Genomic DNA, 22,519 nt, shown 5'->3' with positions numbered 1-22,519 from the left:
AAGGTGTGTTACAGAGCAATGCTCTTATTGGTCAGGTCTATTCATTATTCCACCCTGGGGGTGTATACCTGAACACTGTGTGTGAAGTAGGTAGCAAGCGATGTATTACAAAGCATTACTCCTATTGGTCAGGTCTATTCATTAATCCACCCATGTTATAGTACTTAGGAGTACTGGCTCTACGCTTTTTGAAATTTGACCAGATCTATCTGTCCATCTTTGTTTGATCGATATACAGTGTGTTTATTAGTTGAGCGCAATTCTCATTTAACCCATAATATAAAACTTGATTAAAGTCTCTAATGCTAACTCTAAAGGCTCGATTAAAGTTTATGGAACATAACTATTAGAAAACATATGTATGGAAAATGGACCCTTTAGAGTTAGCATTAGAGACTTTAATCAAGTTTTATATTATGGGTTAAATGAGAATTGCACTCAACTAATAAACACACTGTATATCGATCAAAGATGGACTTCACACACAGTGTTCAGGTATACACCCCCAGGGTGGAATAATGAATAGACTTGACCAATAAGAGCATTGCTCTGTAACACACCTTCTGTGACCTACTTCACACACGATAAACCTAACCAATAGGAACAGTATTCTTGTACACACCTCCTGTCACATATTATGTATACGATAGACAAAACGGCATAACGAGATAGTGGAAATAAAGGCTGATGATGCTTGAATAAGTGACAAGTATCGTATAAACCTAGTAGATAAGTAAATACCCGGCTACTGCTAAGGATTACTTTTTCCTTAGATGGAACTACATAGAGATCGATCACCCCGATACTGAATATACAATCGTTTATAATAGAATAAACAAGAGCATGAGTCTGAACAATTGGTCTGAACCTATTACCAGCAAACATATCTATTGTTTCTTGGAAATATCTATATGCTGACATTGCATAAACAAACTCTAATGCAAACCGGAAGTTATTGGACAATAAAAACCGGAAGAAAGAAAAAGTAAATTAGAAATACATAGTTTAAGGGATAAACTAAACCAAATATAAGAAATGAAGGTCATAAAGACATACTAAATTTATAATACCAAATTACAGGTGAAAGATATTCAGAAACGAATATTTTAATCATTTTAATCACTTTTAATGAAACAGGAAGCACCCTGCAATCACTTCCGGTATGCATTTAGAAAATAGGTATAAAAGATCACCCTAGAACTGTATAATCCAGTCTTGAAAAAGGTCTAGCACAGACCGAAACGCGTCGACTGGTGAGTCTTCCTCCTTTTATTTTACTTGAGAAATTACGCTCTGCACTATTGGGTGTTTGTTTTTTACTTTAGGTGAGATTTGGGTCGGCCGGGCCCCTGATGAGACTTTGATATACCACCATTGTCCGGTACTGCTAAGGTTGCAGGCAATTTCTCTTCACAGGATTTAATAGGAACACTTTTTACTTGTTATGTTTTTATTTAACAGTGGCCACTGATTTTTTCATCTTTGTTTTTTCTACCACGACCTTTTTATTATATGGAGTGAACACTGCAATTTGGATTCAACACCATTATTTGGAGGACTGTTTTTGTTTTTTGTTTTTGGTTATAGTAACATTTCTATTTTCAATATTCATTTGAAGATCCACATTTGATGTTTTAAAATTTGTTTTATCTTCTACACCATTATTATTTGATTGAAGATTTGTCTTATTTAACACTTATTACCTTTTTTACTTTATCACATAACCACCTGATCATTATTCAATTGGTTACACAGAAGAATTTGGAATCTTCTAGCACTTTTTGCACTACTCACAAATTTAGTAAGCCAACAACAATTTTAGTCATTAAGGCTAATCCCACCTAGAAAGGGGATTATCGCTCCCAGAGATACTGTGACTCCAGTATAGATAGGTCTGTACTAGTCACCTGAAAGAGAAAAAGGAGAATCAGCTGTGAATTTTATATTGATTTGAAGAATTTTATGCTGTTTTTATTATGTATGTTTGTTTTAAACATGGATCCTTGTCTGTAAGAAATTAAAGTGTAATTTTATTTTAAAGCTAATTGGTTTAATCCATTCGTTCAGACCCAGCCTTTTAGGCGCTTTGGTTTCATTTTTCATCTATCTTTGTGTGAAACAAACAATACAGAGATAGATTTGCATTTAACAGCTACTTGTGCAAACAGATTCAAAAGTATCCGGCAACTAACAAATTAAAGGGACATGAAACCCAACATTTTTCTTTCATGATTTAGGTAGAGCATAGAATTTTCAACAATTTTCAAATTTACTTCTATTATTTAATTGTCTTCCTTCTCTTTTTTAATTTGCTGAAAGGTTTATCTAGGAAAGCTCAGGAGCAGCAAAGACTCTGGGTTCTAGCTGCTGATTGGTGGATGCATATAAATACTGATTGTCATTGGCTCACAAATATGTTCATTTAGAAACCAGTAGTGCACTGCTGCTCCTTCAACAAAGCATACCAAGAGAATGAAACAAATTTGATAATAGAAGTAAACTGTAAAGTTGTTTAAAATTGTATGTCCTACCTAAATCATGAAAATAAAATTGGGGTTTCATGTCCCTTTAAGGGGGAATCTAAGATATTTTCCTTCAGTGCCAGGATTATTTGATTCTTTTAAATGAGGGAAATGCTAAAGATTTCCATCAACCAATGACAAGGTGAAACCAGGCTTCCACTACGGGACAACACTGCAGACATACCGAAGGGCGGCTGTACATTCATCCCCCCTTAACCAGAGCATCACTCTTACCTCATACGATTGAGGTTGAATCTGGTAAGCAGATCTGACACACCTCTGCATAATACTAGACTTGTGCTCCGCTAAAAAATTCGGTTAGTTTCATTTCGTTTTCAATTAGTAAAAAAAAAAAAAAAATTGTTTTGGCAAATTAGTTACATTATGTTAAATCGGTATCACATCCGTTCGTTTTTTTCGGATCCATTCTTATTTTATACTACCGAAACCTATTAACCCCTAAACCACAGTTCCCAGACACTAACTAAACCTATTAACCCCTAAACCGCACCCCCCACATCACCAACACTACCTAAACCGATTAACCCTTAAACTGCCATTCACAAACATCGCCAACACTAAATCACTAAATAAAGTATTAACCCCTAAAGCGCTGTTCCCTGACATCGCCAACACTAACCAAACCTATTATCCCCTAAACCGCACCCCCAACACTAACTAAACCTATTAACCCCTAAACCGCAGTTTCCCGACACTAACTAAACCTATTAACCCCTAAACTGCACCCCTCCCCCACATCACTAACACTATCTAAACCTATATTAACCCTAAACTGCCATTCCCAAACATCGCCAACACTAACTTAATCACTAACTAAAGTATTAATCCCTAAACCGCTATTCCCTGACATCGCCGACACTAACTAAACCTATTATCCCCTAAACCCCACCACCAACACTTACTAAATCTATTAACCCCTAAACCGCAGTTCCCCAACACTAACTAAACCTATTAACCCCTAAACCGCACCCCTCCCCACATCACCAACACTACCTAAACCTATTAACCCTTAAACTGCCATTCCCAAACATCGCCATCACTAAATAAAGTATTAATCCTTAAACCGCTGTTCCCCGACATCGCCAACACTTACTAAACCTATTATCCCCTAAACCGCACCCCCAACACTACCTAAACCTATTAACCCCTAAACCGCCAGCCCCCACATCACAACAATCTAAATCAAACTATATTAACCCCTAAACCTAACACTCCCTAACTTTAACATAATTATAATAGATCTACATTAAAGTTACAATTGTTAACTAAATAATACCTATTTAAAAATAAATACAAACTTACCTGTGATATAAGAATAAAACCTAAGCTAGCTACAATATAACTAACGGTTATATTGTAGCTAGCTTAGGTTTTTTTTTAATTCACAGGTAAGTTTGTATTCATTTTAACCAGGTAGACTAGTTAGTAAATAGATATATAATTATATTATTCAACCAGGGTAGTGAACAATCTCAATAAACCCTAAAGTGTCACATTGCCATTTTAATATAGCAAGGAATAGGATATTGTATAAAAAGTTGCCGCTCTCAGATAAATAACTGGAAGTTTTGTAAGTTGGGTACGCTGAATATGATATAAAAGGGTAGTTTTTTTATTTTTTGTAATTATTTAGTTAATAATTGTAACTTTAATTTAGGTATATTTTAATTATGTTAAAGTAAGGGGGTGTTAGGTTTAGGGTTAGGGGTTAATATAGTTTAATTTAGGTTGTTGCGATGTGGGGGCCGGCGCTTTAAGGGTTAATAAGTTTAGTTAGTGTTGGCAATGTTTGGGAACGGCGGTTTAGGGGTTAATAGGTATGGTTCGTTTTGGGGATGTTTGGAAATGGCGATTTAGGGGTTAATAGGTTTAGTTTGTGTATGCGATGTTTGGGAACGGTGGTTTAGGGGTTAATAGGTTTAGTTAGTGTCGGTGAAATGCAGATTAGGGGTTAATAACTTTATTTAATTATTTAGACTTAAAGTTAGTGTCGGCGATGTGCGGTTTACATAAGGAACAATGAAAAATTCCGAATATGAATAATCGATCCAGAAATTTCGGAAACTAATTTATACATTTTTGGAATTTTTCAGGATGTGCCGATTTTGAGATTCAGATGCATCCGAATCTCCAAATTTGCCAAAATTCGGCCAAAAAATTAATTCTGCCGAAACAAAAACGCACATGTCTACATAATACCCTACACTTGGATGATGGTGAAAGGTGTAGTTTATATGTAATTGCACCTTTTGGACTTATTCCCATATCAACGTAGAGACTTTTTCCTTGCGCTTATGTTGTGATTTCCACTTGATTTTTGATGTATATATTAATTAAAATTATGGTGGAGATCTAAGCATATCGCAAAAGTAAATCAATAGAATTTATTGCATAGAAAATTAGCACAACTAGGCAAGTATCCCCGCTTGCCTTTACCCAGTAAAACTTCATATACATTGTTATCAATGCACAAGAGGATTCTGGGTAAGATATGCAAATTAGATTGGGGAGAGAGCGCAAAAGAGAGGGGGAGAAGGAGAGAGCACAAAAGAGAGGGAGAGAGAGAGAGCGCAAAAGAGAGGGAGAGAGCGCAAAATAGAGGGGGGAGAAAGAGGATGCAAAAGAGAGGGGGAGGGAGAGAGCACAAGGGGTGGGACCGCTGTACTGCAAAAAGTGGCCTGTGTGAACGGGCTTTAGGACTAGTATATATATATATATATATATATATATATATATATATATATATATATTCAAGCAAGAAACAAAGTGGGAAGCACTTGCTAGTTATAGGAGCTACAACGGGTAAGAATGTGTCGTAAATATTCACCTTTTGGATTGCCAATACAGCTTGAGGTGCAGACCCTTGTACATAATATATCAAAAATTATTTCAGAGAGAAAGAAACAAGAAAATACTTGTTTCATAAAAGACAGGCTCTGCATCTCCCACAAAGAAAGATGTACAACAGAATAGTGTATCATATTACGTGGGCCAAACTAATGTAAATATACACGTAACTTGCAAAAATAGCAAGGTTAATATATAGACAAAAATAACAATAAATCTGACCGGTCAGGGTGAACCAAGGTACCTGTATACACAAACACATGCAGTAAAAAATCATAGGTTAAGTAGAGATGTATTCTAGATAACTACACCCAACTGCACACAGAATCTCAACAATGTATTGTTGAGGTATGGCCTGGGCAGGTAAACGAAAATGGGATCTAAGTTATCGGAAATACTCGCTTATTAAAGATGAAACGCATGTAGCTATAACATTAGAATAACACTGTGAATGCAGCATACAAATGATCAAAGCATGAAAAATGGCAATAGAAATATGATAGAATGGTGGTCCAAACAACTACACCCAGCTGCACACAGAACCCCTGAAAATACATGAGGTATAACCTGGGCAGGTAATATGATGTGAGATCTAAGTTATTGGACCATACACCCTAGACAAGACAGTTGAATTACGTGGTCAAGGAACAACAAAAATGCACAAGTGGTTAATAAGCTACAACTGTAGTGCAAAGAATATGCTCCAAAATGACACCTCAACAGGCGTCTCCAAAAAGCAAATTTTAGGCATAAGCACTATTAACATAAGCGCTTCAAACTTAGTGCTAGGTGAGTGGCCAAGTATCTGGAACTTATAGCAGTGTGTAATATGGATATACTACACCTTCCTTCCAGAGCCGCTGCAACCATGAACATCCATTAGTGGAAAGTTATTTTTGTCTATATATTAACCTTACTAGCAAGTTACTTGTATATTGACATTAGTTTAGCCCAAGCAATATGATACACTATTCTGTTGTACATACTTATTTGCGGGAGTTGCAGTGTGTCTAAAATTCAATTGCTATACTAATAAAATGCTACTATGTTTACTTTAACTATGGAGCTGTGATTTCTTTTTGCAAAAGAGTTCTGTAATCCCTGTCTTTTATGTAACAAGTATTTTCTTGTTTCTCTCTGAAGTCCAGTATCTATAGTATATCCAAATTCCAGAAGTCAGCTCCGTCGTCTACAGAATTTTTACCTTTTTACTTTAAACTACCTGACACACAAAAATCTTACTTCTAGTGAAGTTCACTCTCGAGCTTGCCACTTGTAATATAGCCACTAGACCTACTGTACCCTGTGCTGGTATCACCTCCTCACTACACCTAATGTACCCTGTGCTGGTATCATGTTCCTCACTACACCTACTGTACCCTGTGCTGGTATCACCTCCTCACTACACCTACTGTACCATGTGCTGGTATCATCACCTCACTACACCTACTGTACCCTGTGCTGGTATCACCTCCTCACTACACCTATTGTACCCTGTGCTGGTATCATGTTCCTCACTACACCTACTGTACCCTGTGCTGGTATCATGTTACTCACTACACCTACTGTACCCTGTGCTGGTATCATCTTCTCACTACACCTACTGTACCCTGTGCTGGTATCACCTCCTCACTACACTTACTGTACCCTGTGCTGGTATCATCGCCTCACTACACCTACTGTACCCTGTGCTGGTATCACCTCCTCACTACACCTACTGTACCCTGTGCTGGTATCACCTCGTCACTACACCTACTGTACCCTGTGCTGGTATCACCTCGTCACTACACCTACTGTACCCTGTGCTGGTATCACCTCCTCACTACACCTACTGTACCCTGTGCTGGTATCACCTCCTCACTACACCTACTGTACCCTGTGCTAGTATCAAGTACCTGACACACAAAAAACTTACTTCTAGTGAAGTTTACTCTCGAGCTTGCCACTTGTAATATAGCCACTAGACCTACTGTACCCTGTGCTGGTATCATGTTCCTCATTGCTCCTACTGTACCCTGTGCTGGTATCACCTCCTCACTACACCTACTGTACCCTGTGCTGGTATCACCTCCTCACTACACCTACTGTACCCTGTGCTGGTATCATGTTCCTCACTACACCTACTGTACCCTGTGCTGGTATCATGTTCCTCACTACACCTACTGTACCCTGTGCTGGTATCATCTCCTCATTACACCTACTGTACCCTGTGCTGGTATCACCTCCTCACTACACCTACTGTACCCTGTGCTGGTATCACCTCCTCACTACACCTACAGTACCCTGTGCTGGTATCACCTCCTCACTACACCTACTGTACCCTGTGCTGGTATCACCCCCTCACTACACCTACTGTACCCTGTACTGGTATCACCTCTTCACTACACCTACTGTACCCTGTGCTGGTATCACCCCCTCACTACACCTACTGTACCCTGTGCTGGTATCACCCCCTCACTACACCTACTGTACCCTGTGCTGGTATCACCCCCTCACTACACCTACTGTACCCTGTGCTGGTATCACCTCCTCACTACACCTACAGTACCCTGTGCTGGTATCACCTCCTCACTACACCTACTGTACCCTGTGCTGGTATCAACTCCTCACTACACCTACTGTACCCTGTGCTGGTATCATCTCCTCATTACACCTAATGTACCCTGTGCTGGTATCACCTCCTCACTACACCTACTGTACCCTGTGCTGGTATCACCTCCTCACTACACCTACAGTACCCTGTACTGGTATCACCTCCTCACTACACCTACTGTACCCTGTGCTGGTATCACCCCCTCACTACACCTACTGTACCCTGTGCTGGTATCACCTCCTCACTACACCTACAGTACCCTGTGCTGGTATCACCTCCTCACTACACCTACTGTACCCTGTGCTGGTATCACCTCCTCACTACACCTACTGTACCCTGTGCTGGTATCACCTCCTCACTACACCTACAGTACCCTGTGCTGGTATCACCTCCTCACTACACCTACTGTACCCTGTGCTGGTATCACCCCCTCACTACACCTACTGTACCCTGTACTGGTATCACCTCTTCACTACACCTACTGTACCCTGTGCTGGTATCACCTCTTCACTACACCTACTGTACCCTGTGCTAGTATCAAGTACCTGACACACACAAAACTTTTTTATCCGTATATATTTCTTTTATTGAGAACTTCACACATCACAACAACCGATACATCAATTTAAGTTTTACAATCAAATAAACAAGACAGACTGAAGAACATAGCTTAACCAATATCTACACATCACCCAAAAACAATCAGCTATGCCTCCGCTTTGCAAACAAGAAAAAAAATAGTTAAAAAAATTGAGTAATTAATAGAATTACCTCCATTATAGCTACTCGCTTGGCAAACTATGCGGAGAGGGGGGGGGGGGTTGGCGGGGGGAAAGGGGAAGGGAAAAAAAAAAAAAAAAAAGAAGAGAACGTACCACCACCGAAAAAGTCAAAAGTAGAACTACAACCTGCCTAGATGATATACTGTCACCGGCCCTTACTAAATGTCTTAAAGCCAGTGTACCGGGAGAACTTCACCAGCAACCAACATCATAAAATTAATATTCTTCTTCAGGGGAGAGACAAATTGAATCTGATCCTTTTGGGGCCAAGATAAAATTACCCTTTTCCACTTATCAAAGAAGAGCCGCACGATCTTTTCTGACCCCCCAGATAGGTATTGCCTTTCTGAAGTCATTTGTACCTTCATCATATTAGTGACCTCGCTGATCGTTGGGGCCTCATGAGCGCCCCATTTGAAAAATATCATATGCCGGGCTGCCAAGACAACCATATTGATTAATTGTCCCTCGCCTCTATATCTTCCATATTCTTTTAGAAGAAAAATATCTCTGACTTGCAAAACGCACTTCTCTTGCAAAAACCTATTCACCCAGAATTGTATTCTACTCCAAAACTGTCGAATTTTAGGGCAATCCCATATACAATGTAGCAGATCCGCTTCTACTTTTTGACATTTAAAGCATTTCCCCTTATCTCCGTTCATTGCCCATTTGCTCATCCTCTTTGGGGTTAAATAAAAATTGTTTAGAAGTTTAACCTGCGATTCTTTCCAGCTTATCACTCTAGTAGCTGTATCTGCTAGTTTGATACTGCGTTCAATATCTTCGGATTGCACTGGGTTAATATACTTAATAAGAAACATTCTCTTTTTGTTAATATGTTCTTTCCTTGATATCTTTAATAGGAGTTTGTACCAATATGATATTGATCTTTTCCCGCCCGCATATAATTTCACTCCTGAATCAATTCCTGGATCCCATACAATTCTGTGTTTGCAGAGCTTTCACACAAAACTTACTTCTAGTGAAGTTTACTCTCGAGCTTGCCACTTATAATTTAGCCACTAGACCTACTGTACCCTGTGCTGGTATCATGTTCCTCACTATACCTACTGTACCCTGTGCTGGTATCACCTCCTCACTACATCTACTTTACCCTGTGCTGGTATCACCTCCTCACTACACCTACTGTACCCTGTGCTAGTATCATCTCCTCACTACACCTACTGTACCCTGTGCTGGTATCATGTTCCTCACTACACCTACTGTACCCTGTGCTGGTATCACCTCCTCACTACACCTACTGTACCCTGTGCTGGTATCATCTCCTCACTACACCTACTGTACCCTGTGCTGGTATCATCTCCTCACTACACCTGCTGTACCCTGTGCTGATATCATCCCTTCACTACACCTACTGTACCCTGTGCTCGTATCACCTCCTCACTACACCTACTGTACCCTGTGCTGATATCATCCCTTCACTACACCTACTGTACCCTGTGCTGGTATCATCTCCTCACTACACCTACTGTACCCTGTGCTAGTATCAGGTTCCTCACTATACCTACTGTACCCTGTGCTGGTATCATCTCCTCACTACACCTACTGTACCCTGTGCTGGTATCATCTCCTCACTACACCTACTGTACCCTGTGCTAGTATCAGGTTCCTCACTACACCTACTGTACCCTGTGCTGGTATCATCTCCTCACTACACCTACTGTACCCTGTGCTCGTATCACCTCCTCACTACACCTACTGTACCCTGTGCTGATATCATCCCTTCACTACACCTACTGTACCCTGTGCTGGTATCATCTCCTCACTACACCTACTGTACCCTGTGCTGGTATCAAGTTCCTCACTACACCTACTGTACCCTGTGCTGGTATCACCTCCTCACTATACCTACTCTACCCTGTGCTGGTATCACCTCCTAACTATACCTACTGTACCCTGTGCTGGTATCACCTCCTCACTATACCTACTGTACCCTGTGCTGGTATCACCTCCTCATTGCTCCTACTGTACCCTGTGCTGGTATCACCTCCTCCTCACTACACCTACTGTACCGGTATTACCTCCTCCTCACTACACCTACTGTACCCTATACTGGTATCACCTCCTCCTCACTACACCTACTGTACCCTGTGCTGGTATCACCTCCTCCTCACTACACCTTCTGTACCCTTTGCTTGTATCACCTCCTCCTCACTACACCTACTGTACCGGTATCACCTCCTTCTCACTACACCTACTGTACCCTGTGCTGGTATCATGTTCCTCACTACACCTACTGTACCCTGTGCTGGTATCATCTGCTCAATAAACCTACTGTACCCTGTGCTGGTATCATCTGCTTACTATACCTACTGTACCCTGTGCTGGTATCACATTCTTCACTACACCTACTGTACCCTGTGCTGGTATCACGTTCCTCACTACACCTACTGTACCCTGTGCTGGTATCACCTCCTCACTACACATACTGTACCCTGTGCTGGTATCATCTGCTCACTACACCTACTGTACCCTGTGCTGGTATCATCTGCTCACTACACCTACTGTACCCTGTGCTGGTATCATCTGCTCACTACACCTACTGTACCCTGTGCTGGTATCATCTCCTCACTACACCTACTGTACCCTGTACTGGTATTACCTCCTCACTACACCTACTGTACCCTTTGCTGGTATCACCTCCTCCTCACTACACCTACTGTACCCTGTGCTGGTATCACCTCCTCCTCACTACACCTACTGTACCCTGTGCTGGTATCACCTCCTCTTCACTACACCTACTGTACCCTGTGCTGGTATCACCTCCTCCTCCTCACTAAACCTACTGTACCCTGTGCTGGTATCACCTCCTCCTCCTCCTCCTCACTAAACCTACTGTACCCTGTGCTGGTATCACCTCCTCACTATACCTACTGTACCCTGTGCTGGTATCACCTCCTCACTATATCTACTGTACCCTGTGCTGGTATCACCTCCTCACTATACCTACTGTACCCTGTGCTGGTATCACCTCCTCACTATACCTACTGTACCCTGTGCTGGTATCACCTCCTCACTATACCTACTGTACCCTGTGCTGGTATCACTTCCTCACTATACCTACTGTACCCTGTACTGGTATCACCTCCTCACTACACCTACTGTACCGGTATCACCTCCTCACTAAAGCTACTGTAGCCTGTGCTGGTATCACCTCCTCCTCACTACACCTTCTGTACCCTGTGCTTGTATCACCTCCTCCTCACTACACCTACTGTACCGGTATCACCTCCTTCTCACTACACCTACTGTACCCTGTGCTGGTATCATGTTCCTCACTACACCTACTGTACCCTGTGCTGGTATCATCTGCTCAATAAACCTACTGTACCCTGTGCTGGTATCATCTGCTTACTATACCTACTGTACCCTGTGCTGGTATCACATTCTTCACTACACCTACTGTACCCTGTGCTGGTATCACGTTCCTCACTACACCTACTGTACCCTGTGCTGGTATCACCTCCTCACTACACATACTGTACCCTGTGCTGGTATCATCTGCTCACTACACCTACTGTACCCTGTGCTGGTATCATCTGCTCACTACACCTACTGTACCCTGTGCTGGTATCATCTGCTCACTACACCTACTGTACCCTGTGCTGGTATCATCTCCTCACTACACCTACTGTACCCTGTACTGGTATTACCTCCTCACTACACCTACTGTACCCTTTGCTGGTATCACCTCCTCCTCACTACACCTACTGTACCCTGTGCTGGTATCACCTCCTCCTCACTACACCTACTGTACCCTGTGCTGGTATCACCTCCTCTTCACTACACCTACTGTACCCTGTGCTGGTATCACCTCCTCCTCCTCACTAAACCTACTGTACCCTGTGCTGGTATCACCTCCTCACTAAACCTACTGTACCCTGTGCTGGTATCACCTCCTCACTATACCTACTGTACCCTGTGCTGGTATCACCTCCTCACTATACCTACTGTACCCTGTGCTGGTATCACCTCCTCACTATACCTACTGTACCCTGTGCTGGTATCACCTCCTCACTATACCTACTGTACCCTGTGCTGGTATCACCTCCTCACTATACCTACTGTACCCTGTGCTGGTATCACTTCCTCACTATACCTACTGTACCCTGTACTGGTATCACCTCCTCACTACACCTACTGTACCGGTATCACCTCCTCACTAAAGCTACTGTACCCTGTGCTGGTATCACCTCCTCACTATACCTACTGTACCCTGTGCTGGTATCACCTCCTCACTACACCTACTGTACCCTGTGCTGGTATCACCTCCTCACTATACCTACTGTACCGGTATCACCTCCTCACTAAAGCTACTGTACCCTGTGCTGGTATCACCTCCTCACTATACCTACTGTACCCTGTGCTGGTATCACCTCCTCACTATACCTACTGTACCCTGTACTGGTATCACCTCCTCACAATACCTACTGTACCCTGTACTGGTATCACCTCCTCACTACACCTACTGTACCGGTATCACCTTCTCCTCACTACACCTACTGTACCATGTACTGGTATCACCTCCTCCTCACTACATCTACTGTACCAGTATCACCTCCTCCTCACTACACCTACTGTACCATGTACTGGTATCACCTCCTCCTCACTACACTTTCTGTACCGGTATCACCTCCTCCTCACTACACCTACTGTACCGGTATCACCTCCTCCTCACTACACCTACTGTACCCTGTACTGGTATCACCTCCTCCTCACTACACCTACTTTACCCTGTGCTGGTATCACCTCCTCACTACACCTACTGTACCCTGTGCTAGTATCATATTCCTCACTACACCTACTGTACCCTGTGCTGGTATCATCTGCTCACTACACCTACTGTACCCTGTGCTGGTATCAGGTTCCTCACTACACCTACTATACCCTGTGCTGGTATCATCTCCTCACTACACCTACTTAACCCTGTGCTGGTATCAAGTTCCTCACTACACCTACTGTACCCTGTGCTGGTATCACCTCCTCACTACACCTACTGTACCCTGTGCTGGTATCACCTCCTCACTACACCTACTATACCCTGTGCTGGTATCACCTCCTCACTACACCTACTGTACCCTGTGCTGGTATCACCTCCTCACTACACCTACTGTACCCTGTGCTGGTATCACCTCCTCACTACACCTACTGTACCCTGTGCTAGTATCATATTCCTCACTACACCTACTGTACCCTGTGCTGATATCATCTCCTCACTACACCTACTGTACCCTGTGCTGGTATCACCTCCTCATTACACCTACTGTACCCTGTGCTGGTATCACCTCCTCACTACACCTACTTTACCCTGTGCTGGTATCACCTCCTCACTACACCTACTGTACCCTGTGCTAGTATCATATTCCTCACTACACCTACTGTACCCTGTGCTGGTATCATCTCCTCACTACACCTACTGTACCCTGTGCTGGTATCACCTCCTCATTACACCTACTGTACCCTGTGCTGGTATCACCTCCTCACTATACCTACTGTACCCTGTGCTGGTATCACCTCCTCACTACACCTACTGTACCCTGTGCTGGTATCAGGTTCCTCACTACACCTACTGTACCCTGTGCTGGTATAACCTCCTCACTACACCTACTATACCCTGTGCTGGTATCACCTCCTCACTACACCTACTGTACCCTGTGCTGGTATCACCTCCTCACTACACCTACTGTACCCTGTGCTGGTATCACCTCCCCTCTACACCTACTGTACCCTGTGCTGGCATCATCTCCTAACTACACCTATTGTACCCTGTGCTGGTATCACCTCCTCACTACACCTACTGTACCCTGTGCTGGCATCATCTCCTCACTATACCTACTGTACCCTGTGCTGGTATCATCTCCTCACTATACCTACTTTACCCTTTGATGGTATCATCTCCTCACTATACCTACTTTACCCTTTGATGGTATCATCTCCTCACTACACCTACTGTACCCTGTGCTGGTATCAAGTTCCTCACTATACCTACTGTACCCTGTGCTGGTATCACCTCCTCACTACACCTACTGTACCCTGTGCTGGTATCACCTCCTCACTACACCTACTGTACCCTGTGCTGGCATCATCTCCTCACTATACCTACTGTACCCTGTGCTGGTATCAAGTTCCTCACTACACCTACTGTACCCTGTGCTGGTATCAAGTTTCTCACTATACCTACTGTACCCTGTGCTGGTATCATCTCCTCACTACACCTACTGTACCCTGTGCTGGTATCACCTCCTCACTACACCTACTGTACCCTTTGATGGTATCACCTCCTCACTATACCTACTGTACCCTGTGCTGGTATCATCTCCTCACTACACCTATTGTACTCTGTGCTGGTATCATCTCCTCACTACACCTATTGTACTCTGTGCTGGTATCATCTCCTCACTACACCTACTGTACCCTGTGCTGGTACCACCTCCTCACTATACCTACTGTACCCTGTGCTGGTATCACCTCCTCACTATACCTACTGTACCCTGTGCTGGTATCACCTCCCCACTACACCTACTGTACCCTGTGCTGGTATCATCTCCTCACTACACCTACTGTACCCTTTGATGGTATCACCTCCTCACTATACCTACTGTACCCTGTGGTGGTATCATCTCCTCACTACACCTATTGTACCCTGTGCTGGTATCACCTCCTCACTACACCTACTGTACCCTGTGCTGGCATCATCTCCTCACTATACCTACTTTACCCTTTGATGGTATCATCTCCTCACTACACCTACTGTACCCTGTGCTGGTATCAAGTTCCTCACTATACCTACTGTGGACCCTGTGCTGGTATCACCTCCTCACTACACCTACTGTACCCTGTGCTGGTATCACCTCCTCACTACATCTACTTTACCCTGTGCTGGTATCACCTCCTCACTACACCTACTGTACCCTGTGCTAGTATCATATTCCTCACTACACCTACTGTACCCTGTACTGGTATCATCTCCTCACTACACCTACTGTACCCTTTGCTGGTATCACCTCCTTAGTACACCTACTGTACCCTGTGCTGGTATCACCTCCTCACTATACCTACTGTACCCTGTGCTGGTATCACCTCCTCACTACACCTATTGTACCCTGTGCTGGTATCACCTCCTCACTACACCTACTGTACCCTGTGCTGGCATCATCTCCTCACTATACCTACTGTACCCTGTGCTGGTATCATCTCCTCACTATACCTACTTTACCCTTTGATGGTATCAAGTTCCTCACTACACCTACTGTACCCTGTGCTGGTATCAAGTTCCTCACTACACCTACTGTACCCTGTGCTGGTATCAAGTTCCTCACTATACCTACTGTACCCTGTGCTGGTATCATCTCCTCACTACACCTACTGTACCCTTTGATGGTATGATCTCCTCACTACACCTACTGTACCCTGTGCTGGTATCATTTCCTCACTATATCTACTGTACCCTGTGCTGGTTTCATCTCCTCACTACACCTACTGTACCCTGTGCTGGTATCATCTCCTCACTACACCTACTGTAGCCTGTGCTGATATCATCTCCTCACTACACCTAATGTACCCTGTGCTGGTATCACGTTCTTTACTACACCTATTGTACCCTGTGCTGGTATCATCTCCTCACTACACCTATTGTACCCTGTGCTGATATCATCTCCTCACTACACCTACTGTACCCTGTGCTGATATCATCTCCTCACTACACCTACTGTACCCTTTGCTGGTATCACGTTCCTCACTACACCTACTGTACCCTGTGCTGGTATCACCTCCTCACTACACCTACTGTACCCTGTGCTGGTATCACCTCCTCACTACACCTACTGTACCCTGTGCTTGTATCACGTTCCTCACTACACCTACTGTACCCTGTGCTGGTATCACCTCCTCAGTACACCTACTGTACCCTGTGCTGGTATCGCCTCCTCACTACACCTACTGTACCCTGTGCTGGTGTCACGTTCCTCACTACACCTACTGTACCCTGTGCTGGTATCACGTTCCTCACTACACCTACTGTACCCTGTGCTGGTATCATGTTCCTCACTACACCTACTGTACCCTGTGCTGGTATCATGTTCCTCACTACACCTACTGTACCCTATGATGGTATCACGTTCCTCACTACACCTACTGTACCCTGTGCTGGTATCACCTCCTCACTACACCTACTGTACCCTGTGCTGGTATCACCTCCTCACTACACCTACTGTACCCTGTGCTGGTATCATGTTCCTCACTACACCTACTGTACCCTGTGCTGGTATCAGGCTCCTTACTACACCTACTGTACCCTGTGTGGGATTTGTTTCCCTTATTCTTTATTTTATAACCACTGTGTGTTCACTTAATAAACCACAACATAATCCATAGTTCTGTAGTGTATGAATATCACAAGCAATCCCTTGTATAATACATAATCACTCACACATGGTATATAGGGCAATTCTCAGACCCAGTTCTTCTGCAGCACTCACAGACACTGAGATTATGGCCCAGTCTCTAGTCTTTCTTCTGGCCGGATACGAGACAACCAGCACTGCTCTGATGTTTCTAGCGTACAATCTAGCAACGCATCCTGATGTGCAAAACAAAGTGCAGGAGGAGATTGAAACATTGCTGCCCAACAAGGTGAGAATGTGAAGCAATATCTATGTGTCCAGCAGAGGACATGGTGCAGTTAATACTAACTATTGCTTGTGGTTATACCGCTGTCCCCAGGCTCCACCCACATACAACGCTGTGATGCAGATGGAATATCTGGAGATGGTGGTTAATGAGAGTTTAAGGCTCTATCCTGCAGCTGGAAGAATTGAAAGAGTTTGTAAGAAAACCACAGAAATAAATGGAGTGACCATCCCGTCAGGAGTAGTGACCATGATCCCAGTCTACGTGTTGCATCGCAATCCAGAGATCTGGCCAGAACCTGAAGAATTCCGACCAGAAAGGTACAGAGGCTAAGGAACTAACTGAATATCTATAATAGTTAGTTTCAAATTTTTAGGGGCTAAGGCCCTCATGATCGAACGTGGTGAGATATTCAAGATGGATCTGATGCAATGACGCACAAAACAGCGAAATATTCCAAAGGGCTGACAGTTCTGTTTATAGACAGAGAGGTGTTTTACCGTACATTTCACTGGCTGGTGATGCTTATATGCCAATGTGAAACACCTTATTGTGCAGTAATTTTTTAAATATTATTTTATGCTATAAATTAAATAATGCTACATACAGTAATAAATTAATAAAAATAAGTGCATAGCAGTTAGCAACATCAACTAGGGTTCTGGAGAAGACAACAGCTGGACAGAAAAAGAAAGTTGTGGGACTGAAAGAAAGCAGAGAGTGTTGACATTAATATGAGAAAATAGCAGACCTGGAAACATTATTTTATAATTATCAACTCTCATCTATCTTTCTCCACCCCCTCCTCTCTTCAATTTCTCTTTTTACCGCCTTCTTTTTTCTCAGGTCATATCTTCTCTTTACACTCTCTCACCTCTCTTAACTCTTTTTTTTTTCTCCACTTTCCCTCTTCATCACAAATCTCTCTCTGCCCCTGTTTACCTTCTCGAAAGTGACCGTTTAAGCACTAAACGGGTCCCTATAGCCATAGAGGAATAACATATCCTTGCCCTTTTATGGATGTATAATATCACTTTAGATAATATTTGTAAATATTCACTCACCACTGTTAAATTTCCACTCGCCATTGGCTAGTGAGCTAGGGGAAATTGTGAGCCCTGGTATAATCTTACAGTACAGTAGTGAATTAAACATATCAATAATACACCTATAGCAGCTGGGGCTTGTGGGTATACGATAGATGTATATACATTGTTTACTGTATATGTATAGTATAATGTAGCAATATGGATGTAGACTATAAACGTGATTTTACTAATCTTCTAATGTGTCCATAGGCGCGTATTTTTACTCTTAACATTGCTATTGCGCTTTCTCAATATTCAGATTTACATCATATTGAGAACGCGCATTCGCAATTGCAATATTCATACTTCACAATATTGCGAGATCATGTTTTACTTACAATATTGAGATTGTTCTGTAGCAAACATGTTCTGTATTAATATATATCTATAGATAAAACAGGATTGCGCAATCGCAATATTGTGAATATTATGTTATTATATTATGAATATTGCAATCGCAAGTGCACATTGTCAATATAATGTAAATCTGAATATTGAGAATGCGCAATAGCAGTCTTAAAATGAGTAAAAATACACGCTTAAGGACACAATAGAATATGCGTGGAAACAGTACAATCCCCCAGATCCTATAGCTTTAATAGAATTTTTTTTTGTCTTTATTAAAAAATCAATCGCAAAAAAGACGAATATATAGTTGTGCTGGGGGCGTTCCATGGTAACCTGTATTTAAATGGGGAAATATTGCCATGGATTTTTAATATTCAAAGTCCTGTCCTCCTTCTTAGCTAGACCTTTTTATATCAATCTTGTCTGCCTTTTATTGGAGATATTTCCCAGTGACAAATCTAGTGAACGTACAGTGAAACTAAATATACATATAAATAATTTAAAGTAATTACTACACAAAAAAACTAAATTTATGCTTACCTGATAAATTTCTTTTTTCTGGAAATGGAGAGTCCACAATGTTATTCTAATTACTAGTGGGATATTCAACTTCTGGCCAGCAGGAGGAGGCAAAGAGCAACCCAGCAAAGCTGATAAGTGTAACTGCCTTACCCATAACCCCCAGTCATTCAGCTGAAGGAAATGGAAAAGGAAGAAAACATGAGGGTGAAAAGGTGCCTGAGGTTAACTAAAAAAAACTGCAGAGGGGGCGTGTCTGGGCAGCGAGCAAGCATGGTCACAATATCAATAGGAAGACTGGTTTCCGCTGAATTTCCTTAGTATTCAGCAACGTCTAAGCCGAATAAATAGGGACTTGGATGCAGTGAAGTTTACTGTATTCAACAGTGTCAAATTGGCTGCAAGAGTGATCCTAGAAAATTGATCCAGACCGGCAAGATCTTTTGGCGACGGGCTAACATCTGGATCTTATACCCCCCCCCCCCGGTAAGGTTGGGTAGGCAGTTGCCTTAAAACTGCTTTTGATATTCTCACACTTTCAAAATGGGGGAGTTATATCAAGCAGTACAAGCCTTGTTTGGGGAGTTTGCAGTCGCCATGCTTGCCAGATGTGATCGCCTTTTAATGAAAATGCAGCCCGTGGATGTACAGGATCATGCCATTATGACAGCAACAGCAGGAAGTGTGTGCCCTGTCTGAAAGTAAGGTGATATGCCGTGTTTCACTAGTCATATACATGAAGTGAGTAACGGTATGGCCCCGCTGGGGACAAGCAGATTTGAACAACCTCAGTCTATTTTTCAGCCTGCAACAGTAGTGGGAACTACCTCTATGCCTGAAGCAGTGACACCTATGGAATTGATTGATAAGTGAAGAGACATGCACGTTCATCTACACTTGTTACCTAATGAGAGCAGAGTTACCCGCCCCATGCTAACCTATTATGAGAAACCCTTTCATTTTGCCTCGGCCACTGTACTGGGGGATACGGCCAGCCCTCCGGTGCAGAAAATGGACATTTTATGGGCATTGGTGGAGATCTGTTTCCCGAGTGAGGAGAGACTGATGAACGTGTCTACTGCTAGGTCCCCTGGATATAAGGCTTGCACAGTGGGGTTCGAGGGGTCTCAACATTCTATGGGATTGCAGGAGAGACGCAGGGTGTCTTAAAAACGTTCTGAATTGCCTAAGCTGCTGTCCGGAATTGGCTAAGAATAAACAAGCTCAGATGTTGTTGTTATTTCTTTCTCCCCCCCACCCCCTCCTCTGGTGTTGGACTATATGAAAGAAATGCACTTGAAAATACCACCGACACTAAGTATTCGTAATAACTTTTTTACACTGCTTGTTTTATTTCTGAACATATAAGACACGTACTATATAAATCTGTTCATATGCTGGGTATATTATCTCTTCAGGGGTTTTTCTATTTTTTTATTTTTTATTGTTGTTTCTGTCATATTGGTATACTCAGATTGCTTATGGTAGATTTTTTAGATTAGCGTTGTGTATAAAATGCTTTGCAGCTAAATGCACATTTAAACGGTATATTTTTTGATGTGTTGCAGTTTAGTGATGTGCATTCCTGACATTCAGTGTTTTTTAAGAGTCTTATATGTATCTCCATACTTTGACCATTATCTATTTTGTTCTCAAACTGATCTAATAATCAATCGTCATCTCTATATCTGCAGTTATTTACTCCTTAGATGCTCACTGAATGTTATGGTGTACCAAGGCCTTTTAACTGTACATAGTAACAACAGTCACCATTAGAATGCTGCATTTTGGGACAAGAACATTTTTATTCCATGACTGTTACCTGCAATTGGCTTAGCATATCTACAGTACATATGGTAATTTATTACAGCATAGAAGTTTGGACCCCTTAAAGGTCAGCTTTCTGCAAATTGTTCATTAGTGGGACTATATAGTAGGTTCATAGGCATTATTTCTGATAATCAAAATGTTTCTACATGTTTTTCACATGTAGAATGTTCTGTATAGTTTGTCATAGTATAGTTCCTCTTAAATGTACGTACTGCAAGTGTCATTATTTGAGTTGTTTATAAATGTCAGACAAAGGTCCAATAGTGGCCCTATCACTATTTAAATCTTACTAGTCCATTTGCCCTCCTTTGAACTTTGAGTTTTCTGGAGCCACCCGTGGTCCTGGCTAGTGATGTCGCGAATAGTTCCCGGCGAACATAGCATGTTCACGTTCGCAGCTGCGGGTGAACATATGCGATGTTCGATCCGCCCCCTATTCGTCATTATTGAGTAAACTTTGACCCTGTATCTCACAGTCTGCAGACACATTCCAGCCAATCAGCAGCAGACCCTCCCTCCCAGACCCTAACAGCTCCTGAACAGCAGCCATTTTAGATTCATTCGGAAGCTGCATTGTTAGTGAGAGGAGGGACAGTGTAGCTGCTGGTGATTTAATAGGGAAATTGATAGCTAGGCTAGTGTATTCAGTGTCCACTACAGTCCTGAAGGACTCATCTGATCTCTGCTGTAAGCACAGCACCCCAAAAAGCCATTTTTAGGGCTAGAACATCATTTTATATTTATTTTTATTTTTTTCCTGTGTAATCTAATTGCAGTTGCCTGCCTGCTAAGCCCCTTGCCCAGTGCCACCACTCATATCTAGTGTAACAGTAGTGTAAATGTAAAAAAAAAAAACTTTTTTGACTGTGAAACATCAGTCTGCTAGTGTAATCTAATTGCAGTTGCCTGCCAGCGTGTGTGCCAGGCCCACTTGCTCAGTGCCACCACTCATATCTGGTGTAACAGTAGTGTAAATTTTTTTAAAATTTTTTTTTGACTGTGAAACATCAGTCTGCTAGTGAAATCTAATTGCAGTTGCCTGCCTGCCTTCCAGCGTATGTGTGCCAGGCTCACAGCGTATACTGTGCCCACTTGTCCAGTGCCCCCACTCATATCTGGTGTAACAGTAGTGTAAATTTAAAAAAAAAAAAACTTTTTTGACTGTGAAACATCAGTCTGCTAGTGTAATCTAATTGCAGTTGCCTGCCAGCGTGTGTGCCAGGCGCACTTGCCCAGTGCCACCACTCATATCTGGTGTAACAGTAGTGTAAATTTAAAAAAATAAAACTTTTTTGACTGTGAAACATCAGTCTGCTA

At 42.5% G+C, this 22,519-nt stretch overlaps 1 protein-coding gene across 1 annotated transcript in view; it reads left to right on the top strand.

Annotated features, from left to right (window-relative positions):
* Positions 1–22,519, top strand: part of LOC128638439 (cytochrome P450 3A29-like) — a 143,967-nt gene that overhangs the window by 57,521 nt on the left and 63,927 nt on the right. Inside the window, exons 10-11 of the mRNA XM_053690390.1 lie at positions 17,260–17,420; positions 17,511–17,737. Of these exons, the coding sequence (XP_053546365.1) occupies positions 17,260–17,420; positions 17,511–17,737 (388 nt within the window). The remainder of the gene's footprint in view (positions 1–17,259; positions 17,421–17,510; positions 17,738–22,519) is intronic.

This window comes from Bombina bombina, chromosome 8, assembly GCF_027579735.1.
Source record: "Bombina bombina isolate aBomBom1 chromosome 8, aBomBom1.pri, whole genome shotgun sequence".
NCBI classification, from domain to species: domain Eukaryota; kingdom Metazoa; phylum Chordata; class Amphibia; order Anura; family Bombinatoridae; genus Bombina; species Bombina bombina.
The sequence above is the reverse complement of the archived record's forward strand: the minus strand, read 5'-3'. Positions and strand labels throughout refer to the sequence as shown.